The sequence below is a fragment of the Gadus morhua genome, chromosome 1, assembly GCF_902167405.1.
Source record: "Gadus morhua chromosome 1, gadMor3.0, whole genome shotgun sequence".
NCBI lineage: Eukaryota > Metazoa > Chordata > Actinopteri > Gadiformes > Gadidae > Gadus > Gadus morhua.
The window spans coordinates 13,255,977-13,272,495 of record NC_044048.1 but is presented as its reverse complement, the minus strand read 5'-3'; the positions used below and the strand labels follow the sequence as shown (position 1 = coordinate 13,272,495).

The 16,519-nt window shown below is 41.7% G+C and overlaps 1 protein-coding gene across 1 annotated transcript; it reads left to right on the top strand.

Moving 5' to 3' along the window:
• Window positions 1-1,815: 1,815 nt before the first annotated feature.
• On the top strand, window positions 1,816-16,427 carry LOC115549644 (deoxynucleoside triphosphate triphosphohydrolase SAMHD1-like). Its single transcript, XM_030365001.1, has 15 exons — window positions 1,816-1,855; window positions 2,700-2,742; window positions 2,982-3,142; window positions 4,721-4,836; window positions 4,977-5,059; window positions 7,458-7,616; window positions 8,078-8,178; window positions 13,493-13,691; window positions 13,790-13,881; window positions 13,968-14,083; window positions 14,276-14,415; window positions 14,602-14,670; window positions 15,265-15,369; window positions 16,004-16,123; window positions 16,358-16,427. Exons 1-15 carry the CDS (start codon window positions 1,848-1,850, stop codon window positions 16,397-16,399), a joined length of 1,554 nt encoding a protein of 517 aa, XP_030220861.1. The 5' UTR covers window positions 1,816-1,847; the 3' UTR covers window positions 16,400-16,427.
• The last annotated feature ends 92 nt before the right edge of the window (window positions 16,428-16,519 follow it).

Sequence of the window (16,519 nt, the reverse complement as noted above, 5' to 3'; positions counted from 1 at the left end):
CTTTATTTGTAAAGCACTTTTCGAAACAGGATTACAAAGTGCTTCAAAGAACATAATAAAACATAAGCCACCGAACTTTTTCTTGTACACAAGCACGTGCTGCTTTTATTCCATGGCAACAAGTGGCACAAATGCATTGTTGTAGATTTGTTTCAAAGGTACAGCTAACCGGTTGGCCACAAATACACCTTTCAAAACAGACCATTGCACTTCATGCTCCTAAGTTAAAGGAAAACTTCAGGATTGTTGAACCTGGAGCCTATTTCATTTTGGGTGTTAGGGACTACTGCAGACAACTAAGGAGAGAGAATGTCTGGGCTTATGGCACTGGTTTTGTGTGTTTCTGCGTTTTTTGAAAGTATTTAGTCAAAATACTCTTTGTGTTTGAGGCTCCCAACCAAGCTTAATGTGTTGGATTGTTGGCCTCACCTTAACCTTGTTCTTATCGTGAATGGTTGAGGACGAGTTAACAAGTGTCAGTTAATGTTCAGAATAAAAAGTCTGAATAAGCATCACTAGTTGCAATACAAGTTATATTTAGCATCAACACAAGGGCCTGAAGTAAACAATAGGCTACGTTTTAATATGCCAAAACATCTCATAATGACATATGTCGGTAAGCATAAGATAAACCAGTATAACCTTGCACTCCGCACCAAACCGGTGGAACCAGAAACTACCCAACCCTGCCTTGTATAGAGGAATGTGCTGGAAGCTCTGCATTGTTGTAGATGTTTTTTTCAAAGGTATACTTGCATCCTTTTCCCCTCAGCTGACCGGTTGGCCACAAATGCACCTTTCAAAACACACTATTGCACTTGAATACATTTATTCATAAAACCCTCCTTGGACTGACACTCACAATGTTGTCTCTGTTACATAAGCCTTTAATAAGTCTCCATTAGTTCCCAGGCAGCGCATGGGCTGAATAATGCTCTAGGGCCAAAGTCTGGGCAAATGGCACTGCCGTTTTTTGATACAAACGGTATCCGAATTCAAGTTGCTTTGCAATAAATAAACAAGAAGTCCTCTAAGTGACTAGTTAAAGTCAACCCTCAATACCCACCTACCTCAATTTCCATCCACAGCTGCTGGGGATATCTTTCTCTCTGAATCAACCAATCAATGGAGAAACAAAGCCAGAAACTGTAAAAGTAAACCTGCACTATCATGTCAATGTATCCATCCCATCCGTTGCACACTTCACAGACTGCCACCACCTGGGCATCAAGAATAACTTTGTTCACCACCGCCTCATCAAGTTCGCCAGGGTGTTTGAGGTAGACGGGGACAAGAAAATCTACACCAGAGAATAGGTCAAATGATCAAAGACTCTGATTCAGAATTTTGAATCTGGTTCAAGCAACTCTCTAATTGGTTCTTCATTTGACTAAACATAACTCTGGGTCAACAGGAAGTAAAGCTACCCCCACTGCATTTTTGTGTTTTATTCTATTATTAACTACTCAGTTAATTTTAGGTTTCCAGGGATCGTGACAATATGCGCATAGCCTAATGCCTCTTGGCACAATTGGATTGACCTAAAACCAATCAGAGCAATGAAACATATGCAACATCAGCAACAGCCAACTTGTCGTTTATGAAAAGACCTCAACGTCACTCCCATGGGGCGCATCCCAGTAAACAATTGTTGAATCTACCCGCCCTATATTAGATAAATAGTTTTGATTGGCCCAACCCAGCCATGGAGATCTGCCTTGATAGTATTTAAGAAGCATATACTAGAGCAAATAAAACATGAGTGCACAGATTTTATAGTCCAAGGCTTGAAACATTGACTGCTAATGGAGTTTGGATACAACATCTAACTAAAGAAAATCCGTAAGATGGCAGGGTGAGTCTGATATTGGCAAGAAAATAGGATATTCACGACAAGTTGCAGCACTTTCAAGACTTAACATTGAGTTTGAGCGATCGGTGGGTCTTGCCCAGAGTAATCAGTGAGCGGATAAAATTCATCTTAAGTACCGTGTTCATGTTTGTCTCGACAGACAATGATTTATTTTGCATGATTATTGAAATCTAAACGTCCACACCTAGATTATTCAAAAAAAATTCCCCTGTTTTGGCCTAATTTAAAATTGGATTCCAATATAAAAAGTTTCTTAACCATGTTTGGTCTCTTAGAATGTAGTGTCCTCAGTTTTGATTGATTCCTAGACATTTTCTATTTTTTATTTTGTTTTAGTTGCTAGGCCCCGTTAACTGTGGTAGAAGATTTTGTTTTTGTGAGCAGTGCTTTTCTCAACTTTTAAATTACGTAAATTGTAAATTAGGTCCAAATGTTTTCTTGGTCTGCATCCTATGAGTGGCCATTCTCTTAGTCACAGTATGTTATGTTAGTCATCTTGAAGGTATAGGCTTTCCTGTTGGATGCATACAGACACCCCCAGGTTGACCACCGTCTGAAAAGTAGGAGTGCTCAAGCCAGCTACTGATGGCTGTGATTTGTTCTCTCTCATTCAGCCGAAATAAATCAACTACAATGCTTTAATATAACAAGCAGTTTTAAGTGTTTTATTCTCGCAAGAAAATGTCCATGACATAAACCATTAATGAAGGGAAATAAGTCGTAAGGAACATTCCTAATAATGTATGGTAATTGAAGATCAAATGTGCTGTCTAAGCTTCTCTTTCTCCGATCCACTTTCATACACTCCTTTTTTTTATTTCTCCAGACCTGAAGATACCGACATTGAATGTATGGAGGCAGCATACAAAGTAAGAAAGTCAGGTTACAAATATTTTTGCCACAGACAGCTTTATATTAAGACTCAGTGAATGGTTGCTGAGCTCAAACTTTGAATTGATTGCCAAAATAATTTCCACAACTGTGAAGCATAATTCAAAACTATAAACCCTGTATTCAGCATTTATGTTTCCAACCCTCTTTGGTTTCAAAACCACGGTATAACGGTACAGACAGCGTTTAGTAATGTTTTATCTCTCTTCTCTTTCAGGTCTTTAATGACCCCATCCACGGACACATTGCACTCCACCCTCTTCTGGTCAAAATCATAGACACACCTCAATTCCAAAGACTGAGGAACATCAAGCAGCTCGGAGGGGCATACTACGTTTTCCCCGGAGCATCTCATAATCGCTTTGAGCATTCCATTGGGTGGGTGGGTGTGTGTGTGTGTGTGTGTGTGTGTGTGTGTGTGTGTGTGTGTGTGTGTGTGTGTGTGTGTGTGTGTGTGTGTGTGTGTGTGTGTGTGTGTGTGTGTGTGTGTGTGTGTGTGTCAAGTGGATACCTTGTACGAGGGAGGGCCAGTGTAACATCTTTCAAACCGCTTTGATAATTAGTCAAATCCCGTATGGTACCTCTAAATCTGTACCGCCAGATGGCACGCACATGTCCACAAAGCAGTTGGTGACAAGTGGAATATCATGATTTATGCCGGGCATACGCCTGATAATTCTTCAAAGTTAGTACAGCAAACTGGTAATTCCCCAATTCATTCCCCACAACCCAGTCCTGATCCTCAAAATTCCCAATTAGAATCCTGAGAGCAAAAACATGACTCAAGCATAAAGAAATCTGGCGGACAGCGGCCATGCTGTGCTAGATGTTATATTTGTTTTTTTGTGGAAGATTCTAAATAACTACTCAAGAACATCTTTCCAGTTAGAGCAACAAAACGTGACACATTAGCTGCAGCATTCTTGGCCCCAAATTTGATAATTGTTGTTATTGGACCAACCCCAGCCAGGAATAGGGCCGCACAATATGGCAGAGCAAATAAAACATGAGTTGGCAGATTAGTTTTGTTCCAAGATTAGGAAAAACACAGATACCTATGCTAAACTTTGCACTTATTGTGTACGACCATCATTAAAGTATTTGCGAAAATGTTAATATTAAAGATAAAACGACATAGAACTACATTGACATTTATTTGATGGGTTAAGGTTAAACCAACTACTGTTTAGGTATGATGATGGGTCTGAAAGCATACTAAGTTGAAAACCAAAGATCTTTAAAAAATGTGTTTTAAATTCATACAATCCATGTGGAGATTACTTCATATGACAATGAGGCTTGAAATGGGGATTTGGACATCGTACCTGAGTTTGCGTCAAGTAACTGCAACATGACACGCCATTTAATCGATTTTTCCTAGTAGGAAGTAAAAAAGTCCCACCTTGGGCTGCAAATGCTCGTGGGGCAGATCCTGGTCGAATGGCAGTACTTTTTTTGTTTGTCCTTAGTTAAAATTTTGGGGGCAAAGTATTGTCAAAATATTCTCGTTTCGCAGAATTCATTACATTGTTGAAAACCAGTGTTTGAGGCTCCCAACCAAGTTTATTGTGGAGCGTTTGTGGCTGATGGCCTGAGTTATAGTCAGATTGATTGGAATCTGGGTGGGGCTGCACACCTTGGGTGCATTCAGAATCAAAGCAGGCACACAGGTCAAACCAGCCATCACCACAGACAGCTCTGATATGTTGGCATTAAGCAGCTGATCTGCATGTAAACATCTTGCCAATTACAATAGATTAGCTTTTACCTGTGGCTTGGTGTCGGAGGAGACACACCCCTGGCTGGCACCCACTGGCATGTGGCAGGGTTAACTGACACTTATATTGCAGCGTTTAACTGGGTTATCTTTTACTGGTCACTTTTGTTTGTATCTAACCAGATTCTCTGTGGCAACGTTAATCAATTAAAGCATCTTTGTTAATTTATTGTTTGCAGAGTTGGGTACCTGGCTGGAAAGCTTGCAAAATCTCTGCAAAATAAACAGCCTGGACTGAATATCACTAAGAGAGACATCCTCTGTGTGCAAATCGCTGGCCTCTGCCATGATCTGGGTGAGTAACAAGAGCTGCACCCCAACCCTTACCTCAAAACATCCAACATCGGCCAGTTTCTGTGTGAGCATGAAACGAATGAGGGATTGGTTAATAATGAATGGTTTCAAATTTCTAAACACATATCTCTCTCTCTATAGGACACGGACCTTTCTCTCATCTGTTTGATAAGAAGTTCATTCCTAAAGCACGTCCAGATTTGAAAGAGGACAAAAAATGGACGGTACTGAATGATTCTCCCACTGCTTTCTCCAAAATTCCGCTCGCTGTTTGTTCCGGGACATTTCACAGACCCTTATCTGGCAACACGCTAAAACAAGCCAAAAGTCTTGCCTCACGTTCCTAAACTACTAACTTCTATCCACATCTCCAGGATTCCAACCTAAAAACTTTAAGCTTTCAGAAAGTAAAACAAAATGTCATCTCAGTTTAGAAATTAGAACTCAAAATGCCTGATATAAGTTAATGAAAGGTGTTGTAGGTAAGATAAGAGATTTGTTAAGGGAAGAGGAATGAGTGGAAGAGAGCAAAATTTGGTAAATATACAACCCTCTGTCTAAACAGAGCCTCCCTCCCAGCTCCCTTCATCGTTTCTCCTCCGTTTAAATGATAACGCTATGGTTGCAAATGTGATTGATAGGCAAGAAGAATCCAGAATCAATCAGGGAAGGGCCATTAATTGTTCAAATCTAAAATGCTTATGGCTGGTGGATGACTATGCCATTTCTAAAAGATTATACTCAAATGATAGCTCTTAAACAACTATAATTTAAGCATAACACTCCAAAACACTGAACGCATCCTTGATACAGTTTTCTCCATTAAGGCAACCTATTGAAAGGGGGAAACTGTAACTTTTCCTTCTCTTCATTAGCAGTGTTAAGCAAGAATCAGTCGGTTCTTCAATGCATATAACCCACCGAGGATTAGAATTAGTATTAGAATATAATCTATACTAGAGTTTTCGCACTCAACCTCTAGTTGTAATTAACAGGGGTAATTGTTTAATGGAAAGTGTAGTATATCAATAATTAAATAGCATTTACTGTTATTCAAGGCTGATAAATGCATTGACATTTTAAAATACAAGGCAACTACTATTGGTTAGTTGAAAATAATAATCATCATTAAGATTAAACATCTCTTCCAGTGTCCTGGCCAAGACAGGCAGTAGTAGCCTACAGTCACACATAGCATACACACAAAACATAAGCAAAATAAAACAGTCGGCAGGGGGGAAGGGGGATATTAATATCGCAAGACATTTCGGGAGGCTCATCAAGGAGTAGAGTAAAGTGTAGTCTTTTGAAATGTAAAGGTTTTTATATGACAAAATGAACGACCTGCCGTTGCTTGTCGAGTGAGAAATTTATATAGTCTATAGACAGAAGGTCTTACCTGGGAGAGTTTGTAGACGGTGGAGCTGTTATGTTTAAAAACATAACATCTTACCTGGGCGAGTGTAGCTGCGGTGTGTGCGCGTGCATACGTGTTCTTACCTGCGCGTGTGCCGATGGCACACCTGTGTGTGCGTGTGTTTGTGTGTGTGCGCTTCCATGTACGTGTCGCTGCCTTTGTGTTGACGTGCGGTGTATACGCGTGGTTGTGTGTGTGTGTGTGTGTGTGTGTGTGTGTGTGTGTGTGTGTGTGTGTGTGTGTGTGTGTGTGTGTGTGTGTGTGTGGTGTATGCGCAGGTGTGCGTTTCCGTGTATGTTCGTGCGCATGTGCGTGCTTGTGTGTGTGTGTGTTCTTGCCTGCGCGTGTGCCGATGGCGGAGCCGTACGTCTTACCTGTGCCTGTGTGTGTGTGTTTGTGTTCGCGCGTGTGTGCTCTTCCGTGTTCGTGTCGATGCCTTTGTGTTGACGTGCGGTGTGTGCGCGGGCTTGTGTGTGTGTGTGTGTGTGTGTGTGTGTGTGTGTGTGTGTGTGTGTGTGTGTGTGTGTGTGTGTGTGTGTGTGTGTGTGTAGTGTGTGCGCATGTGTGTGCGTTTCCGTGTATGTTCATACGCATGTGGGTGCTTGCGGTGTACATATGCATTTGCGCTTGGCACATGCGCACTTGAGTAACTTGAGTATCTTGAGTGTCACAGTGTGACAGGCCTGCTTTTATAGTAGTAAGATTTATCCCACTGCCTGGCACCTTCTGAGTCCACCAACTGTCTTTGCAGCAAGTCATTCAACATGTTTTAAAGAGGTTGTTCTATATTAATTTACATATTCAGGTCCTCAGTCCTTAAGTTGCAAGCTCTCAACAAAAGCTGAGAGCAAACCTCTTAACTATGCATACGTACATCATATTCTATGACTAAAACAGGCTACCATAGGATGAACATTATTATCCATAGTCAGGCAATAATGTTTCAGCTGATAAGGGTTTGGCGTTTGCACTGTTAAAGAGTATTTGGCTGTAGCTCTGTTAACAAAAAAATAAGACAACAAGTTAAGGTAATGTGTGTGTGGAATGCATTCATAGTGCTTTACACACATCCACTCACTGTCGGCGGTGTCCGCCATGCAAGGCAGCAGCTAGGTCGTAGGTCGCTAGGTTGGAAGCGGTAAGTGTGAGGTGTCTTGCTCAGGGACACCTGAGCAACCTGTGTGTGTGTGTGTATGTCATTGCAGCACGAGAAGGCATCGCTAGACATGTTAAACCATCTGATTACTGTTAACAACCTGAAGCCGGTGATGAAGGGCTACAGGCTGGAGCTGCCAGTGGACCTCTTCTTCATCGAGGAGCTGATCATTGGGAAAAGGACCTACCCTCATGATCCAAAAAAACAGGTGTGCACAATGACTCTTCCAACGGAAGGGTTGAAACAATGGCTCTCCCAACAGAAGCGATGGTACCCTCCCAACAGAGGAGTTTGTACAATGACTCTCCCACAGAGGGGTTAGTAAAGTGACTTTCCCAATAGAGTGGCCCCGCTATATACATTTAGATTTAGTTAATTCGTTATCCAAAGTGACTTACAAGTGAGGCTAACGACAATCAAAATTGGGGTGACTACAAAATATCTCCTGTATAGAGCTTGAAGAACTTACTGTTCATAACCTCCTCTCACCATAGCCTGAAAAATGAATTGTTCTCTAACAGAACCCCCTAATTGCTACACCGCATATCAGGCCTTTTTCAGTTCACACTCATTGGACTCAGAAAAAGGGTTTCCGTTGCAGTGAGCTGCTACATTGCTATGTTCTATTTCTATTTGTCTGTTGACCGTTTCCTCGTGCTGTCGTTACAGTTGGAACACGGAGGCCGTAAACCAGAGAAGTATTTTCTGTATGAGATTGTGTCCAACAAAAGGAACAGCATCGATGTGGACAAATGGGATTACTTTGCGAGGTCAGTCCTTACTCTGGTCACTAACCTTGTTTGTGTATTGTGTGAGATGTTCATGCCAATGTTCTTTACAACTATGCAAGATATTCACTGCAGCCATCAATTATTTGAGGTGCGGGTCCGTTGGGGGCAGGATATTGTAGTGGCTCGGTGGTTCATGGCTTTATCCCAAATGTTCATTTAGCTGTTATAGCGGGAATTGCGTAGTTATAGTGCGCTAACTTGATCTCATTCCACAAATCTGTTTAGCCGTATTATAGAGGTCCTTTTTAAATCCTGTCCCACTTGTCCAGCGCAAAGATTTTTCCAACAACAAAATATCTATAAATGAGAGTTTCCTGATTTAAGATGAGATTGTCTTTTATTTGATTGGATATATGAGTGAACCTTGTACCTCATGCCTTGCAAGAAATAATAGCCTGCCAAAAAATGTTTTTCCCTATATTAACAGGCAAGGTATGTAGCGTCATATCGCTTTGGGTTGGATGCCCTAATACTAATATTCCTCCCAATATGATTAGTTGGTCATATTTTTAAATACTAAAATGTATTTCAATTGAGAGATGACTATTGGATGTAGAGTAGAACAATATTAGGCCAACATATAATTCAATAATACAAAGGAATACATTTAGGATATAGAGGACCAAACTCCCAACCAGAGTTTGCAGTAGGCCTACTACATTTACCATGGTTAAAAATGCCTGCACAAGACTGTAAGTGACTCTTTTAGAAATAATAATGATAATAATAATAATAATAATAATAATAATAATAATAATAATATTAATAACAATAATAAGTATAGTTGCGAGCAGCAATGTGGGGGTCAAGCATAATGGGACTTGATAAACAAATTTTGCTGGACGGACGTTATTGGCTAGGTGGCTACATGACGACCGTCTCGGTAATCGTAATACCGACAGCCGGTGGGATGAACTAGAGCGTTATACGAGAACGCGTCAATGTTTACCAAATGGAAAAATTACCCCCATAGAGGTAAGGGCGCAATACAGTCTGCCTGACAGAACAAATGACACAAATACAATGGGATTATTCGGAACAATATCCCGAACAGAGACACAATGTAAACAAGCATGCCTTCTGAAGGTGGTGCATGAAGCATCTAATCCAGTAAGAATTCAGTTTATATTAAAAGTGGGCAAAATGGTAAATAACGTCATTGGTGCATTATACATGCAGTACCTCTTTTTGCCACACGAGTGCAGTGTCTACCCTTTAATGAGCGCTGTTCAACTAACATTAATAACACTAACATTGAAATAAATGAAGTAGTGTTCTGATTGTATGCTGTATGTCAGATTGACATGATGATTGATATGTTATCAGTTTTATATAAAACAGAATATGATGATCATGATAAAATACATATGATTAGATTTTACAGGCAATGAAAGTTATTGGCAAATGTGTATCACAATGAAAATACATTGAAGTTGTTTCTAAGGGCTGGAATGGACTTGCTGCTAACAACGCACCCCTAAAAGTCAAATCACACCAAATTATTTGGGCATCATCAGGATAGGGTCATAAGACTATGAGCCAAGTTTGGTTTGGATGCATGAAGGCCTTGCGGAGATATGAGCTCACTTCCTGTTTGACATACCCCTGAGGTCAAAGGTCAGCAAATAGTTTGGATGTCCCCAGAATGATGTCATGAGTCTATGTACCAAGCTTGGCTATGATACGTTAAAGAGATGCTGAGAACAGGCTTACTTCCTGTTTGGCTGCTTTGCCGTCAAGTTTGATTGGCTGTCACGGCAAAACGGTTTTGAATTTGAGAAAGCTGTTTTACACATTTGTTCAGCTTGGTCTGAAGATCATATATGCCAAGGTTCATGAAGATTGGACATAATTTGTGGCCTGTGGAAATGTACAACTGATTTTGACAACTTTGAACATGGCGGCGAATTTCTGAGGTTGCCATGGGAAATATTTTATTAGCTATATGGGGCGGTCTGACAGTATCACCAGCAGTGGCGGCAGGTGAATTTTATTATAGGGGGGGCAGAAAGTTTGTAAACCAACTTTCTGCCCCTGTAGGGGGGTCTGGGGCCATCATCCCCGCAAATCCCCATTGAAAATGCATTGAAGGCTCAATTTCCGAAAAAAAAAGTTTTAACATTAGAGTCAACGGAGAAGGCTTGGGCGATTTTCCACGTCGATGAATTCGCCCATAGAGGCGGGACCATTTGAAACGCGACTTGAATCTGACGATTCTGATTGGACAATGACAGATAATAGGTCTGGAACACTGAAAACTACTTTTGCCGTGATAGAATAAAAAAATTAAAAAAATCCTCTTTCTACCAGTTGGTAGTGCGTCGTCCAAATCGCCCCTATACACCATCCGCCCCTGATTACCAGACATTGAAAATAAGTGTGTAATATACTCACGTGAAGAGAGAGTAGTTAAAACACGTCTTTGTTAATTATAGCGCCCCCTATAGGTCAATGATCAACATGATGATGTCATGGGTCTATGTACCAAGTATGGTTATGATATGTCAAAGGGCTGCTGAGATGTTGGCGTATTTCCCTTTTTGGCCGCTTCACGGTCGAATTTGATTGGCGGTAGCGGGCAAACGGTTTAGAATTTGAACAATATTTCAATGTTTTTTATCAAGAATGGCCTGTAGATCATGTGGCCAAGATTGGAGATGATTGCACAAAATCTGTGATAGAAGTAGCATTTTGAAGGTTTTGGACATAAACCAAGATGGCGGAAAATCCATCATGGCGCAAAATGGCGTCATGGGGTGCGTTGAACTCGACTTGGTTCAAGAATTCCAATGATACCTTGTTTGTGAATATTGGATGAATGGGTCGAAAGTTCTAAGCATGAATGCATGTCCAACTTTGACCTGTTGGTGGCGCTAGAGCTGATGAGCTAGCAACCTCAAATTTGCTTGAGGGCTAATGGGCCAGGGCCCCGTTTCCCGAAAGCATCTTTAGCCTAAGGGGATCGCAGAGTGGGTCGTACGAGCATCGTACAGTTTTCACACCGTTTCCCGAAAGCATCTTTGGTAGTCACGAGTCTCAATCACTCTTCGACGTGCATGAAAACCAGCCGCGTAGTTATGAGGGAGGCCGTCCTCACACCAATCTTCCTCGTCGTCATCGTCCCTAATGTCCTCGGGTTCAACCCAAGCTACCCCAGCCTTAGCTGCAATTTTGTGCAACATAGCTGTCACACATATCACAGCGCATGACTTGGCCGGCGAAAACTGGAGCCTTCCGCTGGACTTGTGAAGGCATCTAAAGCGCAACTTCCACCTCCCGATCGTGCGCTCAGGATTAGGACTGATATATATGTCGGCCTAGGCTTAATCAATTGTGTTTTAATATCTTTAGCATTCATATTATTGCAATCTATTCTTTTGGTAGGCTACTCTGCGGTTGGCCTTGATGGGGAGATATTTCTTTTTAACCCCATTTTCCTCCGACATTCCTGCGTCTCCCCCTGCGTCATAGCCCGTTTCAGCACCATGTCAGTGGACAGGTACAATCCTACGTTCCTCTTGAGTGCAGCGAATGCTCGTTCACGTTAAGAGGAGTTTCGGGAAACGCTCCAAAGAAATTATCCATGGTTCGAAGGGTCCACCTTTCGATCCATCGATATCGGGAAACGGGGCCCAGTCCTGAACCAGTGTGCCAAATTTCACAACTTTTCACCAAGGAGTTCTATGGGCTGCCATAGACTCCCATGGAGGTAAAATAATAATAAGAAACAGTACGAAAAAAATAGGTTATCTCGCAACTTCGTTGCTTGACACCCAAACAGTACGAAAACAATAGGTTGTCTCGCAACTTCGTTGCTTGACACCCCATTCATACAAAAACAAAAGGTTGTCTCGTAACTTCGTTGCTTGACACCCAACAATAGGTTGTCTCGCAGCTTCGCTTCTTGACACCCAATAATAATAGTGGATATTATAGGGGATCTAAATTCTTATTGATATATGGACCTCTTAAGAATGTAACCTTTGACTTGACAGACAATAAAGTCAGTTAGTTTAGTTGTTTTCAGTATGAGGGGTTTTGAGGGGGTGTTATGGGGAAGAAGAGCGAGTGGACCCAAATGCTCGACACAGAGCAAATAATAAGGGGCTTCACTGAGAGCAACAAATAAGTTACGGCAGGAAAAGGGACGAGGAATTTGTTTGCAGGCAGGTAGACAGGCAGGTAGTCGGCAACAGGCGAGTAGTCGGACAGGCGAGGATTCGGCAACAGGATGGTCGGCAGACTAGACACAGGGAGAAGACAGTTTGGCGAAAGCGACCGAACACTACAACCAACAATCTGAACACGGGGAGGGGCCAGGGACGAGGTACTGACTGCTAGGTGTGAAACAACGATCTAGCGATGATTGTCTGGGGAACCCGGAGAAACTACTGTGTGCTGATGGAAGATTGCCGGCAGGTGGGTAGAGCGCGGTAGATGAACGGGTGATGAGACTGGCCCCCACACAGAAGTGGACGGTGTGACAGGAGAAGGCTCAATGCTGCTCTCATGAGAGACAGGAGTCATTTACATTTAGGGCATTTAGCAGACACCTTTATCCAAAGCGACTTACAATAAGTACATTTGTAAGAAGAAAGAGAGACAATATATCGCTGTCGGTACAGTAAGGATGTTTATAGAACCAAGTGCCAAGCACTAACAACTGCTAGGTCAACCCCTTCCTCATATACAACAAAGATAGGATCACATGCTACACAATGCTAAGTACCATTGCAAGGACCACCAAGTGCAAGGACGTACTATATACAATAAGTGCGTAAGAGGGGGGTAAGGGGGGGAGGCTATGCAGAGTCGGTAAACTCTGAACAAGTGAGTCTTGAGTGAGATGAGGAACGGAGTCAGTGATGCAATAAAAAAAAGATCCTAATAGCTTTGGTTTAACCAATGAAGGCTGTGAAGAAACTAGAAATTAAAATGTAAATCGAATATCTTTCACATTTTTCTCCCAGAAGGCCATCCAACCAGACCTCCATAGCCGTCACTGTTTCTCTATCCTCGCAATATTCTCCCCTTTTTTACCCATTACCTGTTTGTAAACCCCTCTGCACCTTCCTGCTCCATAATGACTGGTATCAGAATTCACTGCACCACTTTGTGATACATTCTTTGAAAATCTCCTTGGTGACCTAACCATACTCAATACACAGCCACAGCTGCCAGGGATATCTTCCTCTCTGGATCAACCAATCAATGGAGAAACAAAGCAAGAACCTGTAAAAGTAATCCTGCACTATCATGTCAATGTATTCATCCTTTCCGTTCCTCATCTCAGAGACTGCCATCACCTGGGCATCAAGAATAACTTTGACCACGACCGCTTCATCAAGTTCGCCAGGGTGTGTGAGGTGGACAAAGAAAAAGACGCAGAGGAGAAGCTAATCTGTACCAGAGACAAGGGCAAGTTCGCCAGGGTGACTGATGAGGACAAAAAAAAAGAAGCAGAGGGGAGGCAAATCTGTACCAGAGACAAGGTAAAATGATCTCAGACTTCTGTTTTTAATCTGATTGAAGCAGATCTCTAATTGGTCCTATATTTGACTAAACATAACTCTGGGAATTCATTCAACAGGAAGTGGGCAATGTGTATGACTTCTTTCAAACAAGAAACTGTCTCCACAGAAGAGCCTACAAGCACAAAGTATCAAACATTGTTGAGACCATGTAAGTATTGTGTCTGTGCTAGGTACTATAATAATTACGAAAGTAATTGTTTTCCAAACTGAGTTTGGTTGTGTTTTTCTAACTAGGATCACAGAGGCCTTCGTATTGGCGGACCAACACCTCCAATTCAAGGGGTCAGATGGGAAAATGTTCACAATGTCCACAGCTATAGAGGACATGGTGGCATACACCAAGTTGACTGGTTAGTGCTGAGACCACACGGTGCTGTGGTTGGCTTGGCTATTGCATTTTTGCAATGTCAAAGACTAATTCTTTCTTACCCCAAGGCTAAACCTACCCTAAGGCTTCCTAAAGCAAGATGCCTCACCACTATCTGCTCCTTATTATAAGATGAACTATAAGTCACTTCTGATGTGTGTCTACGCCCCTGTAGACAATGTCTTCGAACAGATCCTCGTTTCTACCTTAGAGGAGCTGGCTTTGGCCAGGGCGATCCTAGAGAACATCCTTAACCGTCGCCTCTACAAGTGTGTGGGCCAGTTCTATACAAAGAAGAAAATCAACGATACAGAGGTATGTGTGTGTGTGTGTGTGTGTGTGTGTGTGTGTGTGTGTGTGTGTGTGTGTGTGTGTGTGTGTGTGTGTGTGTGTGTGTGTGTGTGTGTGTGTGAGCGTGTGTGTGTGTGTGTGTGTGTGTGTTAGAAGTGACAGAGGAACAAATCCATGACAGTTTTGACGCTCTTTCCCTGATCTTTCCAGGAGGCAATTGGTATGCAGTTGGCAGGTGACGAGGACATTAACCTGACCCCAAACGACCTCATTGTCAATGTACGTCCTACTGTCTCTTAGTGGCATCAAATCTATGCTGATTTTAAAGATTCCCTTTGAGAGGTTTGTGGTTGTTCTGATAGCTCTGTGGTGGGAATCAGGTATGCAAATCCTAGATGCAGATATAATTTACATTTCAACAATGTCCTCCCTTCCTACATTCATCTGTGATTGAGAAGTGTTGCGTTAACTTGACAGGCAAGATAGCTTCCCTTAACCAACCAGGGAGTATATGCACCGATTGGTATGAAATGATCCGGGACTGTTCTAAATTGTGGGACGTGGCCCAGGCGGGCAGATGAAAGATATCAGAAATCCAGTTAGCTGCTGTTGTATTAAGCAGTTTGAAAATATATATAAAATAACAGTGCTAATTGTTGTTTTTAACAATGACCAGTGGTTTTCCATCCATAATTTCACTGCACATTATATATACCCTAAACTATGTGTGTGACAAATATGTCTCTACATTAAATTGAAAAAATACCTTTTTAATTTATTTGTTTTCATGATCAACCTATACTATATTCATCCCTCCACAGCGCAATGCATGCGTCAGTAAATGGTAAAATGTCTCCCCCTGGTGTCTCCTAGGTTACCAAGATGAACTATGGCATGGGGAAGAAGAATCCCATCGATCACGTACGTTTTTACCGCAAGAGTGCACCCAACAGGGCCTTCAAGATCCCCAGGGGCCAGGTAAGAACTTTGCCATTGAACACAATCATTTTTAAAAGCATGTCAGTGCAGTATAAACATATATGTATATGAGAGATAATATGTTCATTTATAATTGGTTATTGTGATGAATAGTAAAAACTGACTTCCCCATCTTAGACTGGCATTACAGTAGATGTTTGAGATAAGCTGAACACTGGGCATCATCCGGGGAGCATTTCAGAGTAGACGTACATCGTATCCCAGTGTTACGACTGTAGTCAGTGTTTTTCCAAAATGAAAAAATTGGAGGAATATTAAAACTAGTGTGTTTTCACACAAATAATGGTTGTTAATTAAAAAACAACATTGAAAATGTGTTTGAACAAAAACGTTGTGGTCCTTCAAAAACGCCTGGACATTTCACATCTTATATGGACGGCTCGCCATTGCCTTACAGTATGAGAAGATCTGCTTTTCTCTGTTGATAGGAACCAGGAAGCCTCCATCTCATGGTCATCATGATTAGAAAAGCTTATTTACTGTTAACATTATCAATGTTAAGGTGTTTGTCTACCAATATATCTAGCTCTAGTCTGGGTACTCCTACGCTGTACTGAACCTGTTATGTGTCTAACTGACTGTGCTTCTTCTTTGTTCCGGCTCCTGTCCACAGGTGTCCACGCTCATCCCAGGACACTTTCAGGAGTGGTTGATCCAGGTCTACTGTAAGAGGACTGATAAGGAGAGCCTGGGGACGGCCAGGGAGCGCTTTGAACGGTGGTGCAACGCTCAGGTAATAATATATTGCCTTCAGTTTATCGCTCCATGTGGTTAAATCTTTTCAAATTAGATTGTTTTACAACTGTGTAGCTGGGTAGATGTAGGAGTTGATGCAAAGCTTTTATTTTAGGTTATTGATTATTCCATGCGATGGTGGCATCACCAATCCCATGGTGGCATGTTAACGTGTTGTTGATGTAACCTGTTTGGTCTCGTTTCTTTAGTTCTTTCTCCTTTTTTCTTCCAGAATGAACAAGAAGAGCAGGAAGCCAATGAAGGCCCAAACTAAACTTAAGTTTGGAAAGAACCAAAAAAAACAAGATTTGGGGCATTTAATATTAATTTGTTGAAGTGTTCTTTTTCATTTTCAAAGTTTGAACGTTTTCCTGAATAATAATAATAATAATAA

Coding starts and splice junctions, on each gene's coding strand:
- LOC115549644 (XM_030365001.1), top strand. Junction 5,060..7,457: donor AAGAGGACAAAAAATGGACG/GTACTGAATGAT, acceptor ATGTCATTGCAG/CACGAGAAGGCATCGCTAGA. Junction 14,416..14,601: donor AGAAAATCAACGATACAGAG/GTATGTGTGTGT, acceptor TGATCTTTCCAG/GAGGCAATTGGTATGCAGTT.